The sequence below is a fragment of the Terrapene carolina genome, unplaced genomic scaffold (assembly GCF_002925995.2).
Source record: "Terrapene carolina triunguis isolate 2854851 unplaced genomic scaffold, T_m_triunguis-2.0 Scaffold238, whole genome shotgun sequence".
Classification (NCBI taxonomy): domain Eukaryota; kingdom Metazoa; phylum Chordata; order Testudines; family Emydidae; genus Terrapene; species Terrapene triunguis.
In genome coordinates, this window is record NW_020664589.1 from 10587732 (window position 1) to 10606083 (window position 18352).

Sequence of the window (18352 nt, forward strand, 5' to 3'; positions counted from 1 at the left end):
GAAATCGCGGGACCGGCAGACCTGCAGGTGCGCTGGTGCTGTCCCTGCCCCCTCCGTTGGGGAGCGGAATGCAAAGGGCAAAGAGATCTCTGCCCGGCTTTCTGAGTTCATAAAGGCCCCAGTGCAGGAAAGCATCCAGTCACCTTGATTTCAGTGGGACTAAAGCTGCCCTGAATTGGGGCCTCGGTTGTCAGTATCAGATCTTTAAAGCACAACTCCCAGCCCCTGAACAGTTCAGGGCTCTGGGCTCCCGTTCCAAACCCTTGGAAATATTTGGGGTTTTTCCCCCCACAACCCCATTGCTTTTCCTTGGTGTAACGTTTGGTTTTTAGTTATTGCTGTTCAGGAGCTAAGGGGGTGTCAGGATCCTGAAAATTCACATCTCATGTTATCATCAGAGATCATCTCAAGCTGCAAAAGTGAAGCCCAGGCCCTGACCTCCCACAAGCATGGGGGAGTGGTTTGTGGGGGAGGGAGGTTTGCACCTGGGCCCTTTATATAAAGAGTCATTGTGCAAAATGCTGGTCCAAGTTCAGGTTTCAAACCTCCCTACTGCTTCGGGGTGTTCGGCTCGAATGATCAGCCTGGAGAATAACGGAACACATTGGGTGCTCCATTGCGGGCCAGGGCACACAGAGATGAATGGGAGCGGGCGCATGAGCGGAAAGACTCTTCATTGGTACACGAAGGAGCAGACTGGAGTAGCAGTGGGCGCGATCTGACTCTTACAGAGGATACTTCCACACGGGGCCTTCCTCACGGGATGTGCACAGGATGAGGGCCCAGACCCTCAAAGGTGTTTAGGTGCCTAACTCCCTTTAGTTTCAATAGGAGTTAGGAGCCTAAATACTTTTGTAGATCTGGGCTGAAGAGCCTGGCTCCCAACATGAACTAATAAGGTCCAGTTTATCCAGTGGAATGGGGTGATTTTGGAGAGAGAGCGCCAGCTTTTTCCTCCTCCCTCCTGTATGCTGCACGGTGAAGCCATTTTACCCTGGGGAAATGGCATTTGCTCTAGAAATGCAAAAGAACCTTCCCCAGGAAAAAAGAGATCGACTCTAGAAGAGTCACTAAATCTGCCTTGGCCGTGTCCTCGCATTTCTCAGCAGGCTAACGAGTCCTGAGCGGACAGCCCACGTGGCTGTAAATCTGAAAGAGGCTCAGACTTCATGTCGTGTCAGTGTCACTAGGCAATTAAAGATGTTCAGATTATTAAAAGGGGGCAATACCCCTCCCTCTAAAAAAAACTACCCAACCCAACAGCAGCAGCCTTATTTGATTGCATTTCCCATGTGATGCACCCAAGCACTGGTTTTGATTTCTGCTGTAACTCTTCATTCCAGATGGAAGGGTCAAGTACAAGCAGGACCCCGATCCAAAGATGATCTGGGAAACTTGATGTGACTGTACCTACCTGACTGCATGGTCTGATTCGGGGGGATAGATGGTCTCTCTAGCGATCTGAGCAACTCCTTCGCACATGGGCTGGCTGCTGGAATATCACTGTCGTAAAGGAAAATGGGAAACCCACAAACTTGGGGCATCTCTTTTAAAGGCAGTCGACAAAATGCGGTGAGGCCAGTGCTTACGGCAATGGATTCTCTCTGTGCCATTCAGAGCAGTCGGGCCCACTCAATTCAATGCCCATTTACATCAGCTGAGGATTTGGCTCAGGTCTGAAAACATCCTGAGCTTCGCCGGCCTCTTCTCTGCACCTTGTGTGGTCACCTACCCCTGCACAGGGTGGTCCTGATTCTTCACCTCCCTGCGCGTTGTGCTGCCATTTGCACCAGGGCCAAAGGAGCACAAGATGCCACCACACCCAGAGTGGCAACATTTCACACTCCCTTTGCACAGGTGCAGAGTGACTGCAGAGTGACTACTGGGTGCCTGGCAGTAATAAATTCAGTCTCCCCACCTGGGTATAAACGTATTCACCACACACACACACCTGTCCCTGCAGCTGCCACAGTGCACCATACGGGTGTCACCTCTGCTCAGAGCCAAGCTACCTCCTTCAAGAGACTGGGCCAATCTGAACACTTCCAAGCAATTCCCTGACACCGTTCCGCTGTCTTTCCTTCCATTTTGCCCTCATTATCATCAACTGTCAGATGCCATCAAAACCCGAAGGCAGTGCCCGCCAAGAGCACCGCAAGCCGGGCGCGTCAGCCTCAAACCAGCGTCGAGAATGGGCTGTCGTTTCTGGGGGAGGATGCCTGGAACTAGTGACATGAAGCAGGAGCAGAGAGGGGGAAAGTATGACTAACCCTGGAAGAAGACACTTTCCAGCTCTCTCCCTGATTACAAGGAAGACCTGCCGCTACCATATCGCGCAGCCCGAACCATGCAGGATATGTGAACGCGCGTCAGCGCTCAGAGAAACTGGGGCATAATTGGCGCTGACTAACGCATCCGTGTCTGAGAGGCCGAGATGCTTCAGTGACGCGCTTGTAAAATGTGTGGTGTGCGCCTCTAATAGCTGGTCATTTGAAGGTTCAACTCCTCCTAGTCCTGTTAGCTAAAGGAATTCCCGCTTTGGCTCAAGTCTGTGCTCAGGTACTGAAGGTCCTAGGCTCTGACCCTACTCATGCAATAGGGTAAGTATGGTTTGTTTCAATCTTTTTTTATAGCCATATTTAACTCTGTTACACTGGTCTAAATCCATAGCAGTGTTTAATATGCAGTGCTTTGGATCCAGAGGTCTCAAAAACACTCTATAAAGAATGGTAAATATCATCTCTATTTTTCCAGAGGAGAAACTGAGGCACAGAGAGGGGATGTGATTTGGCCTGAAGTCACTCAGCAGGGCAGTGACCGAGCTGGGAATAGGACCCAGGTCTCCTGAGTCCCAGTCCAGAGCACTATCTACTGGGACACACTGCCTCCCATAGCACCATTGCCTTCATTAGATTAACTGTGGATCTCTACTGGAGAAACCAAGATCCTGAATTTGGGTCTTTGCTTCCCTTTAAGGTCTCGGCAGATTAAAAGGTGAGATGGAGCCTAAGAATTCTCATCTGTTCTTTATCAAAGCAAATGTAAGAAACAGAGTATGTGAGACAATGGACCACAGCAGAACCGACTCACGCCATATGCGACCAAGCTGTACTGTTCCCTGAGCTGGATGCTTTTTATGCCACATGGACCAAATTCTGCAGCTCTGATTTAAGCAGATTTATACCAGCATATCTGGGGGCAGGATATGGTCTCATGGGGTGGGGAGGGCGGCGAGCAGGATATTTCAGGTTAAGTTCTGCTCAGCCTTCAGCAAGTCGAGCTGGCCTGCAAATGAAACACACGCCTGAAAAAGGAACGAGCCATGCATATTCTTTACATTTTTCGTCCAGTTCTTCCCAGACTGAAATAGACATAAAACCCAAAGCATTTGAAATTTGTTGGACATAATTTTCACCTCTCAAACAGAAAAGCTCCTTGAAGGAATGTGCTACTTCAGCACATGCTCATATTATTATTATTATTATTAACAACAGAGACCTATAACTCACCGACAATAACCTCCTACTCTCTTACTGATGGCACCTTTCCCATCCATTGACTATGGCAAGCCGGGGAGCGTGTCTTGCAAAATTGCAGTGGGCTCCCATCCAGCCCAAAGCCCCCAGGTCTGGGGGGGGGTGCAGACATCAGGCAAAAGGCAAGACAGAATATCATTTATAGGGCCTTTTCAAACAATGCTTTCAGCTCCCCTCCCCCACCCCCCATTTTCTTCATGCACAGGGGATGGGGGCGCTCGGAAAACAGCAGATCAGACCACAAAATCAACAGAAAAAAGGCTCTGGGGTCTTTTTAAACAAAAGGTTTGACCTTCTCTTTCCCCGCCTCGTGCCAGCAATAGCATTTTTAAGGGACTAATGGGGAAGCCGTATCTCCCCAACACTCCATTGAGGTTAATGCCGGGGTTTGAAGAGATTGTCACCCTGCTACAAGGCCTCTGGTGTGGCGAGAGGGGTGGGGAAGCGGGATGCTAACATGTGCAGCCCTTTCATGTGACTTTTGATAATTAAAATTCTTCCACTCTACTCTGTGCTGATTAGGCCTCAGCTGGAGTAGTGTGTCCAGTTCTGGGCGCCACATTTCAGGAAGGATGTGGACAAATTGGAGAAAGTCCAGAGAAGAGCAACAAAAACGATTAAAGGTCTAGAAAACATGAGCTATGAGAGAAGATTGAAAAAATTGGGTTTGTTTAGTCTGGAGAAGAGAAGATTGAGAGGGGACATAACAGTTTTCAAGTACATAAAAGGTTGTTAGAAGGAGGAGGGAGAAGAATTGTTCTTCTTAACCTCTGAGGATAGGACAAGAAGCAATGGGCTTACATTGCAGCAAGGGAGGTTTTGGTTGGACATTAGGAAAAACTTCCTGTCAGGGTGGTTAAGCACTGGAGTAAATTGCCTAGGGAAGTTGTGGAATCTCCATCATTGGAGACTTTTAAGAGCAGGTTAGACAAACACCTGCCAGGGATGGTCTAGATAATACTCAGTCCTGCCATGAGTGCAGGGGACTGGACTAGATGACCTCTAGAGGTCCCTTCCAGTCCGATGATTACTGCTGTGGAATACCCCAGAGCTGAATTCCCCTGGATTTCAGGACAGTTGGGATCTGGATCCAATACTTTGCAACTGGCCTCTTGTCCTGCTGTGTAATGGACTAAACATCTTTGTATTTGGGGAAGTTCAGGTTTGGTTTTGTATCTGATACCCATCACTACCCTCCACTTATCACCTGCATTCATCAGCGGTTAGACTCAGCACAGAGACTTAGGCACGGGAGCCCCAGAGGCCATGCAGACTCGTAGGCCGGAAAGGAAACCCACTGGCAAGGAGCCTTTCGAATAATAATCATGGGCATCAGGCAGGTCAGCTCTCTGGGACCCGGTCTTGCTTGGAGAGCTGGGATTGGGGCCTCAAAAGCCACGGTTGTCTGGTATATCAGCATGCACCACGTCACGTGTCATCGCTCACCCACCAGCCATCTTCCTGGAGCCTCAGCCCATGTACCAGGGCAGTGAACATTTGACAGAAGCAAGAGCAGCAACCGCCGGCAGATGAAATATTTACAAGTGAGCATTTGAAAGAATAAATATTTAAATATGTGGAAAAGGGAGCTATTGAAAGAGGAGTATAAAAATAATAATAAAACCCCCCAGCAAGGATTGACACTGGGTTCATAACTCTAGGAACCACAAACCAACAAACGGGCTGGGGTCTGACTTGACATCTGGCAGACACACAAGCCAACCTGGAGGCTAGAAAATCCATTATGCATAGGAGCTATAAGAAGCTCCATACCAAGCCTTTGCCCTGCCCAGATCCCTGTTTGGAAAACTATGTTCTGCTCCCCTGGCAGTTTCAGCTGGTCCTGGTATTCTTCACGTGCTGTGAAATGTTCAGCAGCTGCCACATTCCAGCCAGAGGTGGCTGTCTGTCAATGGTGGGTGAAGTGATAGATACATACATAGGCACATGTGGGAGGCAAATTCAATCTTGGTGTAACTCCATCAAAGCCAATGGCGTTACATGAAGTCACACATTTTGATCAACATGTTTTTAAAGGGCTTTCGGATCTGTCAAGCTGAAAGCTTCTGTGCTTGACGCTGTGTGTGCGCTAAGATGGCGTGATCATTATTAGACATGGAGGGGGAGACTGTAATAGCTGCCTGGACAACCCAAATCCCTTCATTAAATTTGAGAATCTCAGCTGCAGTTTATGGAGATGAGACAAAACTGCAAAGCTCAGATCTGGATTACAAACCCCGCACGGCTTTTCATATGTGCCCAGCGCCCCTTATAATATTGCAGCAGGTTCTTTCCCAGATTAATGGTCTCCATCATCTGTGAGCAGCATATTTTCTATAGAGGCACCAGCTGCAGTGCTCGGAGCAGGAAGGTCATACACTGTATTTTTCTGCTGTCCCTTGCTAACCGTAAGGTGAGCTGTTCCTTTCCATGGTACTAGCCTGGCCCAGTGGGTCTGTGCCGGGTCTGCCTTTTGTTGCGATGTGACTTTTAAAGCTCGCATCTGACAGCTTTTTTTATCATCATGCCTATAAAACAACAAACCCAATCAAGTATAATTGAAAACAAAAAACCAATTACAGAGCCGGCATCAGCGCATTCAAAACCTCACGGCCCATGTCCTGCTGCGGGGGGAAGATAATCTTTCGCCAATTGAAATCGTCACCTCGATTATTAACTTAGAGGATTAGGCACTGCGCTAATTGAACAACAACAAAATCCAGATATAATTACCCTGTCTTCTCTCATCATTGCAATCTCCTGGTGTCTGATGGAAGCTGTTTGCATGAAAACGCAATGGGGGAAATGAGATAAACCCAACATGTAAATTCATTAAAGCTATCCAGTGTAATTAATTCCAGCTCTTCAGAGAGACAGGGGCAGCTGCCGAGAGACTGGCCCTGTGCACACAGGGAAATCAGCCTTGTTAGCCCGCAGACACCCAGTTTTGAGAACAAGCCAGCGTAAGCAAAACTACCTCGTAATAACAGGCCCGGCTTGGGCACCCAGCAGCATCTAGGAGATTGCACCTCAATCAAATGCAATAGGACCAGCGTTGGAAAGGAGCTTCCATCGTGTCTCTTACTTTGCCCCTGCAATTTTCCAGGTGCGCTTGATGCCAGTCAGGCATCTAATTACCTGAACTGCCCAGCCCATCGGTTAGACTGTGCTGTCTCGTGATGTGACATGCTGTGTCTGGGGCTTGAGCATGTTAAAAAGAACTTCTGGCTCCTGTGAGCACTACCCTCCTCCCCACCTTGTCCAAGCCAGACCGCTTAAGCATTAGTGCAGACCCCAGAGCCCAAATGCATCAACCAATGCAGCCAGGGGAATTCAATCCAAAGCCTGCTGGTCCACAAGCAAGTACCAGCCCAGCTGAGTCCTCTGATCCCGCCCCCCACTACTTCTCTATTTATAGCTCTGCTAGGGAAGGTCTCTGTGTGACCGGCCATGTTGCTTTCCACCTGAATATGCACATAGGGGATGGGAGGGTGCTGGGAAGAAACTGACTGGAAGCCAGACTGAGGAAATCACCTTGTGCAGGCTTTATCTTTCCGAAAACTCTTTGTTTACTTTGAGTAACTGAAAATGAGTCCAATCCCCCCTCCCCCCCACGCCTCCCTTAGAAACCTTTGGCCAGAGGGAATGCAGCACTTTCAGCAATTACTGACACAACAGAAAGATCAGCAAATCCCTGACAGCCCGTCCTCCCTTGCACAGTTAAATCCCCCCCACCCCGACGTTGGGCATGAGGCAGAGCAGCGCACAGTACATTGTCTCTTGGCTGTGAGAGGACCACACTCCTTAAGGGCACCTGGTCACAGGCCTAACACTCTCGCTTGGCTAGACCTGGGCTCAGGCCACCAAGTTCAGAACAGGGGTTCCAAACACCCCTAAATTAGGAGGTGCTTGGGATGGGGGCATTGGTTTGCTCCATTAAAAAGATACTCATGGGGCTACTTGCAAAAACTCGATCCAGTTAGGGGTGGGATTTCAACAGTGTTGCCAAGGCTTGTGCTTGTTTTGAGAGTCTCACGGCAAAGGGTGTCGTCATGAAAACCCCAGTTCCGGCAGCCACATAAACACATGAGAATCGGAGCTGTCTTTTTATTTAGAACAGTTTCTGGTTCTCACGTTTGCAGAGCAAAACTCGAAGACATGACCCCAGTGCATCCTCGAGGCTCACAAACCAAGGCACAAAGGAAAAGAACCCTAAAAATCATTTAAAAATATCTCATGATTTTTGAATGTCTGGGGGCTGCCCGTACTATTTCAAACACCCCTAATACTAATCATAGACTCATAGAATATCAGGGTTGGAAGGGACCTCAGGAGATCATCTAGTCCAACCCCCTGCTCAAAGCAGGACCAACCCCCAACTAAATCATCCCAGCCAGGGCTTTGTCAAGCCTGACTTTAAAAATGGGTATCTGGATCTGAGCTTTTCGACTTTGGAGCCCTCTCTAATAATGACCACCACTCTCCTAAGTACTTTAACGCTACTGCTCAAGGATGGCCTTGTGGTAAGGGCTCAATTTCCTGCTCTGCCCCATCGGCTGCGTGCGATCTTGGGCAAGTCACGTAAGATCCCTTTAACCTCTGGTCCCTCCCTGAGATACACAGAGAGCTCGATGGTGCAGGCACCCCTTCTCTTGATGTGCACATTCAGGGCCTACCACCACAGAGCCTTCCTTTTGGCTGAGTGCTATCGTAAGATAAGTAAGAATATGAAATGTTTCCACCCTAGCTCAGTGGGGCTGGATACGCAGCCACCTCAGCACTCCCAGCTCCTGCCAAGAAGCAAAGCAGAACAAAACGCTCCTCCTACACGTGCAGTCTCCTTTAGAACTGACCCGTGATATCTAGCCAGAACGGGGGGGGGGGGGGAGATTCGGGGTTGGGGTAGCTACTAGCCTGATATCATAGCCGTACATATCCTTTTCGGGACGCCCGTGAATTATCCAGTGGGCCAATTCCTTCCCACAGCCACCTCCGAGCATCATCCCTGAGCAAAAAGAAAAGGACTGTAAGCGGAGTCGGGAAATCAATTTTGAGCCTGATGTGCATTCAAAACGCCCACTGCTTGACCCAGGAATTGTTTGTGACATGAGGACAAGATGGGGAGCCCCTTATGTCTCCATCCGGGATAACCCTCTCCTGAGCTCAATCTTCCCCCTCCGTGAAGCTGATGGGGTTTTGCTCTAGATAAAAGAAAGGAACTTTGACCTTTTTTTAGGTCTTGTCTTACCCGCGCTGTTGAAGCCACAGCCAAGGAAAAAGCCTCGGACTTCTGGCGCTTCCCCCATGAGGGGCTTATGGTCGGCAGTAAACGATTCTAGAACGCAGAAAAGATGACATAACCCATCAATACAGCCCTTAGCAGCCACGAGCGCCCCACACGTTTCAGAGACAGGTCACGCATTTCCACAGTGGGGCTTTCAAGTGCTCTCTGCTCCCGCTGGAGTCAGTGAGAACAGAGTTAGACCAACACGGAGTGATCTTGAAAATATCACCTCAAGTGTCCCTCTTACTCGGACATCTCGTGATGTAGAAGAAATTGCTGCTGTCCCTTTGAACAGGGGCATAAATAAGCAGGGATCAAAGCCGAACAGCGCTCAGTTACCATGGTAATGAGCACATGCCATAAGGGCCTGACCCAAAGTCCAGTCGGGTCAGTCGAAAGATTCCCATGGACTGTGATTGGCTTTGGATCAGGCCCTGTGAACAGAGATGAGGCATGAGAACGATTGGTGGAAACAGACAGAGACTGATAGGTACCAGGAGAGACAGGGACTCTTCCGGAATGTTCCTCCCCCAGATACAGTTTGATGCAACCAAAGTAACTCTAGCTGGCGTGGCAACAAAAATCTAATGTTACAGCCTATTTCAGTGTTTGTCTGGGGGCAATAGGGGGAAATATCAGGTCAGGAAACAACAGACCCTTTCTTTCAGTGAAAGGCCTGTCTTGCGCTAAAGCCAAACCTCCCCCTCAGCCATGCTAGAGTTTGGTGGGAGATTTCCTTACTCAAAGGCTACCTAGTGCATTTGGTCTCTGGGGGAGGTGCTAAGCCCCCAGCTTCGCCCAGAAATCCTTCCAGTTCATCATTCCACCAGAACCTTCAGCAGAACCCTGGCATGCTTCTCCAAAGAGTCGGCAGGCGTGGGTGCAGAGGCGAGCTCAGAAGGCAGAGATGGAGAAGACCATTTTGATCATTGGTCTACGGGTTAGATCAGACCACAGGCTCAATCCATGCCACTGCCGATGGAGGACTCTTCCCCCCTGGATATTTTCCTAGTAGCTTGACCAGTCTAGTTCACATCCCAAGTGATGGAGGTTGCGTTGCCTCAATGGGAGACCCACTATTGCCCAGTTGAAAAGGGTTCAGCCTCTGCAGAGTTTCCCTGATAGTTAGATTTCATTGTTCCCTTTCTTTACCATATCCCATCGATCCTGGTTAATCCCCCCACCCCCCAAGGTGCTTTCCTGAACAATTCCTCTTTCACAACATGTTCCTGGCACGGGGCTTTTGAAAGCAAGGCCATTGGTTGCATGGGCAGGGGAAGACCCTGAACAGGAATCTTTAAACATAAAAGGGCCCTTTGTGAAGTGAGATGAATCCTCTGATCTAACTAAATCAGCAAATGCTCTGGGAATTATTAATTCCTCCTAAATTATTATTTTAAACAGTCGTCGTTCTCTGGCTCTATCCTACCCAATGCAAGAGAGCTGTGTTGCTCCATTAGTCATCTTTTCGAGGGCCGGGCCAGGTTAATGTTATTGTTATTTTCTTTTTATCCTAATCTGTTTCTGCTGGTATGCTTCATGAATTTCAGATAAATACTTCTTTATTAACCTAATGGATTTCAGCTGAACAGATGCCCAGGGCTCCTGTGTTAATGATGTCTCATTCTGCCAATTCCCACTCCAGATAGGGCTGTCAATCAGAGCTCTTAAAAAAAACAAACACTATGTTGGGTGGAGGAAAAAAAAAACTCCACGGGTTTTTTTAAACCTCTGTCTGGCAGTTTTCTGACTCAATGTGTTCATCCATTGGGGTGTCCGATCCCGTTTTTATGAACCCATGGGCCTTTTTTGGTCCACAATTTCCAGCTGGTTGAAGTTCTTCTCTCTCGCACTCAAGAGAAAGGAGAAGGGATTTGGGAAGAACCAATGAATAAGCTCTTCAGGGAAGGCACCATCTCTTTGTTCTGTGTCTGTACAGCAGCTATCACAAGGGGGTCCTGGTCCAGGACTGTGGCTCCTAGACACTACACAATACAGATACATAAATGATAATAAATGATATGGTATTCTTATTATTAGTGTGTTGGTGTCTAGAGCCCCTGTACAAACCCACACAGAGATAGCCTGTGCCTCAAAGAGCACACAGTCGGATGTGCATCTTAGCATATACAGACAGGGCCTTTCATTTGGAAGGATCCCAGAACTGGGGATTTGAAGGGGCTTAGGCATGCAGCTCCTGTTTAACTGCAATGGGATTTGGGCCCCAGTTCCCATAGGCAATGCAAACCCCAGCCTGCGAGCAGAATTCGCTATCTCCAAAACTGAAATCGAGCCATCTCTGGGGCAAGACGTGTCAGCCGCTCAGCGTTGCATGGCAACACTACTCAACAGTTCAAGACTGGGAAAGCCCAGGAATACTGCATCCAACTGTAAAACACAGCAGGCAAAATGCGGCCCTCCAAACTGGGAGGTAGCCATGCCTCCATGACACTACAGGATCTTATTGACCATATGGTCAGGTTCTTTGTTTTGCCTCCTAACAAGAGGTTTAGGATGTTGGTTCAAAGCTGATCCAGTACTGACCTGTGCCTAGCCTGGGAGATCTGAGGAGACTACAGCTAAAGGAGGTATGGCTGCAGACCGAGATATTCATGCTGAATCTTCCCTTCCTCTTGCTTTTTCTACTTCTGCTCAAGCCAACACTGAAACCGTATTTGGCCGCTCTGGAGCGCTGGGGGTGGTTTTGAATCCAGATCTGGACCTGGATTTTGTGGCTCCAACTCACCTCTAATTTCTACACAACCATTTAGAACAAAGTTTTCGTCTTCAACAGGGCAGGTTGCCAGATACCCACATTTCACTGAGCAAACAGGCCAGACTATAAATCAGGGAATTAATGGGGAGAAATCTGAAGGTGGACTTAGAACCCAGGCCCATGGCTTGCCAGCAAACGCTCTACAGGGTGAGCTAAAGGATTAGCCATGACATGCAAAGATTCCGTTATTGGTAAATCCCTTACAAGCAAATTGAGTCTCAGATGTTTATCCCTAGATTTGTCTGTCTTGTTCTTGGTTCTGCTCAACCGCAATAAAGATAAATGATAAGAAATATGAACTCAAAGCCCCTACTCTCCAAAACACAGGTTGCCTGTAAAGGAATGGTCTTGTTTGGTACCTGAGGTGTGCAGTAACCCCATTTACAATATGGGATATAACCATCCATTGGCAGAGTGGAAAGACAAATGTGGCTTGGTAACCTAACACATTGCACTGCAGAGGGAGTTTATCACATCATCAGCATAGATATTTAGGACGCTCTATGCCTCCTGCACCAAAAGCGTAACCAAGCTGTGGAGAGGGAGCCAGGAGAAAAAAGAATAGGAGATGAATGTCTGATGGAAGCAGGAATCAGGACAGGGTAAAAGCAAGTCAACTGCTTTTAAACCACTGTGGTCTTTATTGGGTGAACTTGGTGCTGATACCCAGGACATAAAGGCAGGCAGCTATTGCCCAAGTTTTCCTTGCAGAGCTCTGCTGTCAGGTACCCACCTCATTCCTGACCTGTAGCAGCCTCAACTCCAGCTAGAGTGGTGGGAAACAGGTTTCTCGGAAATTTTAGATATTCAAACATTTTCCTGTCCCGAACTGGGCTGAAAAGTTGAAATCTCACAAATGTCATGAACCCCAAATCCCTACATGTTTGTTGGTTCAGATCAATCAAAACCTTCTGCTTCAAACATTTCAAACTGCCTCATTTCAATTTTATTTTTTGAAAACCATCTTTTAGTCTAAATTTATGAACATTTTGAACGACATCATTTTGACCAAAAAAATTGAATCTCTCTATTTCAAAAGCATCAAGACATCCTGTTTCACCAATTTCAAAACCCTTTTCTACCCCCAAATTTTCAAGTCGGGACAGTCATTGAAATCGACCCTGTTACGGGAACAGTTTCGGTTTCAATGAATCGACAATTTTTGCAAAAAATGGTTCATGACTGGGCACTGGGCCCCATACAACTGCAACGTAATGCAAATTAAGGCCTGTGCATCTGGAACAGGAGAAGCTGAATTCTATCCTCATGACTACTAGTAAGTTCCAGCTATCCACAGTGATCGGCATGACAGGCATGAGGCCCTAGATGGCATAGAACTGTTCCTATGTGGAGGATGACCCTTGTAGTTGATAAAAAGTTTCTGGGGTACAGAAGTCTGGTTAACTGGACTATGCCTGTGCTCTCTGTTCTAACAACATTTGGACAGTGCTCTCCCACTGAAATCAGTTCCCGCCCACCCTGTCAATCCCATGCCACCTTTTGCAAACTGGTTTGTTATGTCCTTGAACTCTATTTTTGCCATTAATGGGGATTTGTCCCCCGCCCCCAGGAAGCAAGTTGGGTTGCAAAACTATAAAGGGGACAAGCGTTTCTTTTATAAAAGATTTACTGTGCAGCGCAAACAACATGCTTTTGCCATTTGTTTGTGCATTCCAAACCCACCGTGACTTGGCTTTCACAGCTAGAATACATGCAAGTTTAAATCCAGAGTGCAGGGGGTGGGGGAAAAGGATCATTGAGCCTTTAGAAATCACATTTATTGCACTACAAATATTGTATATAAAAAAAGTTGGCTTCCTGCTGGAGACCTGGCTTCTCAGTGGAGACTGAGAGCTGTACTTACACCCTGATTAAATCAAAGCTGTGCTTCCCAGGGCCAAGGCATCTACCTTGTAAATGCCATGTTTTATCTGGTTAGGAGCAAGAGATGTGTCCTACTTTCCCTTCGAGCAACTGTGCAGCTCTGTCCCTGTGGGGCTGGAGGGTTTTTCCTTTTAAATACTTCAGTGAAATGAGAGCAGGTCTTTATGGTGCAGGTTTCTCCAGTAAATGCACAGCAGTCTTGAAATGGAACCTCATAAGCTATTCCTCAGACTCCCATATAGCACTGCACTGTATCTCATTTCAGACTCAATACCCTTTTATATAAGCCATGCAGACGCCAGTCCTAGAACTGCCAATGGTGCTGGATTTACAGATCTGGTAGATCTTTTCCATCCCTAATGTCTAAACAATCCAGTCATGCTGCCTAAGCATACCATATGGATATTTCCACCAAAAAGATTAGCAATAAAATAGCCATCAGCGTTGACATTTTAAAGTGTTGTCACTAGGTTTCAGAGTGAACACCAGATAGCTATAATGCCTCTTAGACGGATAGTGCTTCATCTGGTTGCATACCCTTGCACCTAAAAAGGTTTGCAGCCGCAAGAGCTTTAAACTTCTTTTTTTCAAAAATAAAAGCTCAAATTCTGAAGAAACTGAGCAGCCCCTCATGGTCATGTTCCCAAGGCAGAGCAATCTCCTGATGAGAACAGATCTGCTATGAACTGGACCAAGGGCAAATTCATTTTAATTTGTACAAGGTTAGATTTGAACCAAGGGGAGCAGAGGTGAAAAGCTGCCTAAGAGTCGGATATACAGTGAAGGGTAGGGCACGGGTATACAGGTCTCCATCCAGGGCTTGGCAGGAAGATGGCTAGCTCTCTTGCTGACTAGAAGACAGACCACAGATGCATGCCACAGGGATGACCAGGGAAGATGGGCTGGCCCAGCTGTGCGGAGTTAAGTCATCCCCTTAGGACACTGTCAAAGTGTTCTGAAAAGTCACAGCTGGCTGAATCTTTGGGGAGAGAGGAGGATGCTATCAGGAAAAGTGCTCTCAGTGCAGGTCTCCAAACCTTGGTTGTGCAAAGCCTTTTCTAAAGCCTTCGTTTAAAACCCCTGACTTTGGGAAGTTGGTCCTGGTCTGGTCACGAGCCTAGATACATTATTTGGACTTCTAGACACATGCATTTGGACCCTGGGCTATTGGTCCCATGCACATCTCAACGCCCATTTTCTGCAAGGCAGACACCAGGGGTCTGATTTCCAGCCATCACAGTCCCTGCTGAATATTTAGTATTGCCAGCTCATTCCCATGAATACAATGATGCCCAGATAGAAGAAACCTTCAATCCAAACCCCTCAATCTGTAGGGGCAGCTGTAGTCTAGTGTAAGGAGTTTGGGCCAAATGTTGGGAGAGCTCTGCGCTACCCCATGACTCTGCCACTGACTTGCTATGGGACCCTTGGCAAGACACCGCACCTCTATGCCTCAGTTTCCCCATCTCTAAAAATGGAGATGATAACACTGCTTTGCGATCTAGAGATGAAAAGCATTTAGGGCCCGATTTCCAAAGGCATTTAGGTACCTAAAGAGGTAGACAGGTGCCTAGTGGGATTTTCAAAAGCACCTAGGTGCCCAACGCCATTGATTTCCTATCTGCATCTTTAGGTGCCTTTGAAAAATCTGGCCCTAAGTATCATGATCATTTTCTCTAGGCCCCAAAGCATTAAAAGAGCCCTGCTGGCACACCCATGCAGGAAATTATCCCTGTGCAGTGCAGAGCCGTGAAACGAGCAGTGAGGAAAGAGGTGTGTGCGTGGCTGTGTCTACACTACGAGCCCGGGGGGTGATTCTGCTGCTCGTGTGCGCACTCTCGTGGTAGCTCTCATTGAGATAGCGCGAGTGTAAACAGCAGTGTAGCCATAGTAGCATGGGCAGCGGCAGTGGAGGTACGGCTCAGCCATGCCACGTACAGACCCACCAGGTTCGGGAGGATTTGTAGCCAGCACAGCTCAGCTGTGCCTCTGTTACCGTGACTACACGGCAAGTCATACTTCTTCCAGCTCAAAGGGCGTTAGCATGAGCACGTGGACACGGCAGGGGAATCTCAACCCTAGCTCTTCGTGTAGACGTACCCTAAATGTTTAGCGGTTTCCTCCCTGCATTCTTGCTTTCCTTACTGAGGTTCTGGAGTCTCTTTTATCCCTTTACTCTTGTATGCCAGGACCTGGGTTTTTTCCTTTATCCTCTCTGCTGATGACCCCCAATTGGGAATCTGTATTACCAGCTAGAGTTGTATAAGGGTATCCCTTAATCTCAGTGTGGCAAAGTGTTCCCCGACGCTGATCGAATACAGCTGGGAGGTTGGATCTGTCTGAGCCCGGAGGTACACTACCTCGGGCATTGTTCCGAAACACATGGAACGTTCCATCTTGGGGACCATTCTTCTAATGGGCCTGGAACTAAAATATCTCAATACCCCCTGCCAATGGTTATCCTGCTTCCAGGGAAAGCACCCCAATTCACCTCCCCATCTTACTCACACCCCTAGATTTGAAGGCATAAATAGGTCCCACTTTTGCAGCTGCAATGTGGAAAGGTCATGCAAGGTGATATGCAAAGAGAGTCAAAGCAGCTCACCACCTCGCAGGATCTGTGTCCTAGACGACCTTTTTCCTGGTTTGTGCCCACTAATCAAAGACCTGGACTTCTGTAGTAAGTTACCAGAGCTGAGGGTGCAAAATAACTTCATACCTGCAAAAAGCAGAGGCCAGTATCTGAAAATCTGGCCTTTAACGTTCAAATCCAGTCGCAGCAAAATCAGCGGTAAACATGGGTGACATTACTGCACGGCCGCACCCACTTTCTCTGGGATTCGTTTGGCTGCAGACTTTTAGCATCAAAACCACTGAGCAGTGTTGCCCAGAGAATGAGGGGGGAAGAAACCCACTGAAATGTAACAAAACTCCTGGGCTATTTTCCTCCCTATACAAGCCTTCTGCTGCCACCTTCAGGAATAGGATATCATTGCATCCAATCCTGTTCTCCCTTTGTATTCCAACGGGCTTATTTCCTTCAAAGAACAATCGGCTGCAAACAAGAGCCTCCAGGCAGAGGTCCCTTTGGTGTTCTGCTGTATTTGCCAGTTCTGCTTCACAAGTCATGCCTAGCATTTCCCCACTCCACAGCATTTGTATCTCCAGAAGGCTCAATGGGACTGGTGTGGCGTTTAGAAATGCTATACCCGTCACAGGGCTTCTGAGAAATTCAACCAGACTGAGATGCTGTGTGGACAGTGTAACAAAACCTCCTCAGCCAGGAGGACAGAATCTGCAATGGGAACCTTGAGGGCATGGGACAGCTGTGACGTCCTAGGGGCCCTCGGACAGAGATGCTGAGAGGACGGCCAGAACAAGACAACATTGAAATTCTGGGGCTCCCCTGTCCCGTTGCCCCACCCACCTTGAGACTTACATCCCCAAAATCATTACAAGCAGATCTGTGAGCTTTCCAGATCAGACATGTGCGAGAAGCACCATATCCATCATGCCAGGACGGAGCCAGCTCAGCTTTCTTCCAGCTTTTAGTGCCAAGGCAGGTCAACCAAGGTGCTATTAGCTCTAATTCGCACTCCCACAAGCTGTTTGAAGCTGAGCCGCTCCAAGGATGTGCCAAATTCTCGCCTGCCTTTGAGCACGTTGAAGGAAAGGTTTCCATTCCAGCCCTGGCAATCTAGCACCCCACCGCTTGATAAAAACAAGGGGTAACTGCAGCAGTACATAGGGGAACTGGCTTTGGGGAAAAAAAAGATTTGATCAATGCACTGGATGATCATGGCAAGCAGTGATCTATAGAGCCATTTCCCACCCCTTTCTGCTTATATACAGGGTCTGATCCAAAACCTACTGAAGTCAATGGGAGCCTTTCTGTTGATTTCCATGGGGGCTGGACCAGGTCCTTGTTCCATCTCTTTTGTGAGTGTGCGCGCGTGTGTCTTTAAGGAAAAACCAAGGAAGACAGACATTTTATCCGTTCCCAATTTGTCTCCTTGCGTGGGTGGGTAGGAGAAAGCAAGAGAGACTGATTCATACTAACCCTGCATATAAATATAATCATTGCTAGCTCCAAACTAGGAGAATACATAGAAAAAAAAATAGTCAGCACAGACTCATCAAGGAACAAAGCTGCATTGATGGCATGTGGAATGCACTGTCAAAATATTACCTGGCCCACAGACAGTGGATTTAATTCCGGTTTTCTCCAGCACCGGGACTCTGTTTATTGCACCTTCAATATGCTGCATGAACACATCCCAATCCAGATCAAAGAGGCCAAAGGCAAATTTCTCAGATACCTGAGGGGAAACAGGAGCCGAGGTACACAGAAGTGAAGTGAGAGAAGATGTTTATTTTATAACAAACACCCCATTCTGACAGCTGCTTAGCGGCTGCGCTTCCTGTAAGGTGCTGAGTATCTTCATTGCCCACTGAAATCAATAGGAACTGTGGGGGCTCAGCGCTTCTGGAAAACAGCCCCAAGGGGTGAACTCCTGGCCCTGTTGAAGTCAATGGGAGTTTTGACATTGATTAAGGCTCCCAAAAAACCAATGCACCCAAAATTAGAAGCTGCTTTGGAAACTTTGGTTTCATAGGACCTTATCTGCTAAGCTGTCCAGCCAAGGGGAGGAACCGTGATGCCTAGCTAGTACCTTAACCACCCAAGCTATGAATGAGACATAGGCCCCCTCGGTTAGAACCACTTGCATATGGGCTTATTCAACACCACTGTCCACTTTGTCTTAGGGTAAAACACAAAAAAGAATACCTCATTTTTTCTTGAAAGACAAGCCCATTAACTCCTGTAGTAATTGACACATTAAACTCCCCATCCAGTTACTGTGAAAATGG

The 18352-nt window shown here is 47.8% G+C and overlaps 1 protein-coding gene across 2 annotated transcripts in view; it reads right to left on the reverse strand.

The window, feature by feature from the left end:
• Positions 1-18352, reverse strand: part of SARDH (sarcosine dehydrogenase) — a 93740-nt gene that overhangs the window by 61409 nt on the left and 13979 nt on the right. For both annotated transcript variants that reach the window (XM_024206681.3, XM_024206682.2), the window contains 3 exons: positions 17670-17799; positions 8785-8871; positions 8451-8541 (listed from right to left, as the gene is read on the reverse strand). In XM_024206681.3, coding sequence (XP_024062449.2) covers positions 8451-8541; positions 8785-8871; positions 17670-17799 — 308 coding nt within the window. The remainder of the gene's footprint in view (positions 1-8450; positions 8542-8784; positions 8872-17669; positions 17800-18352) is intronic.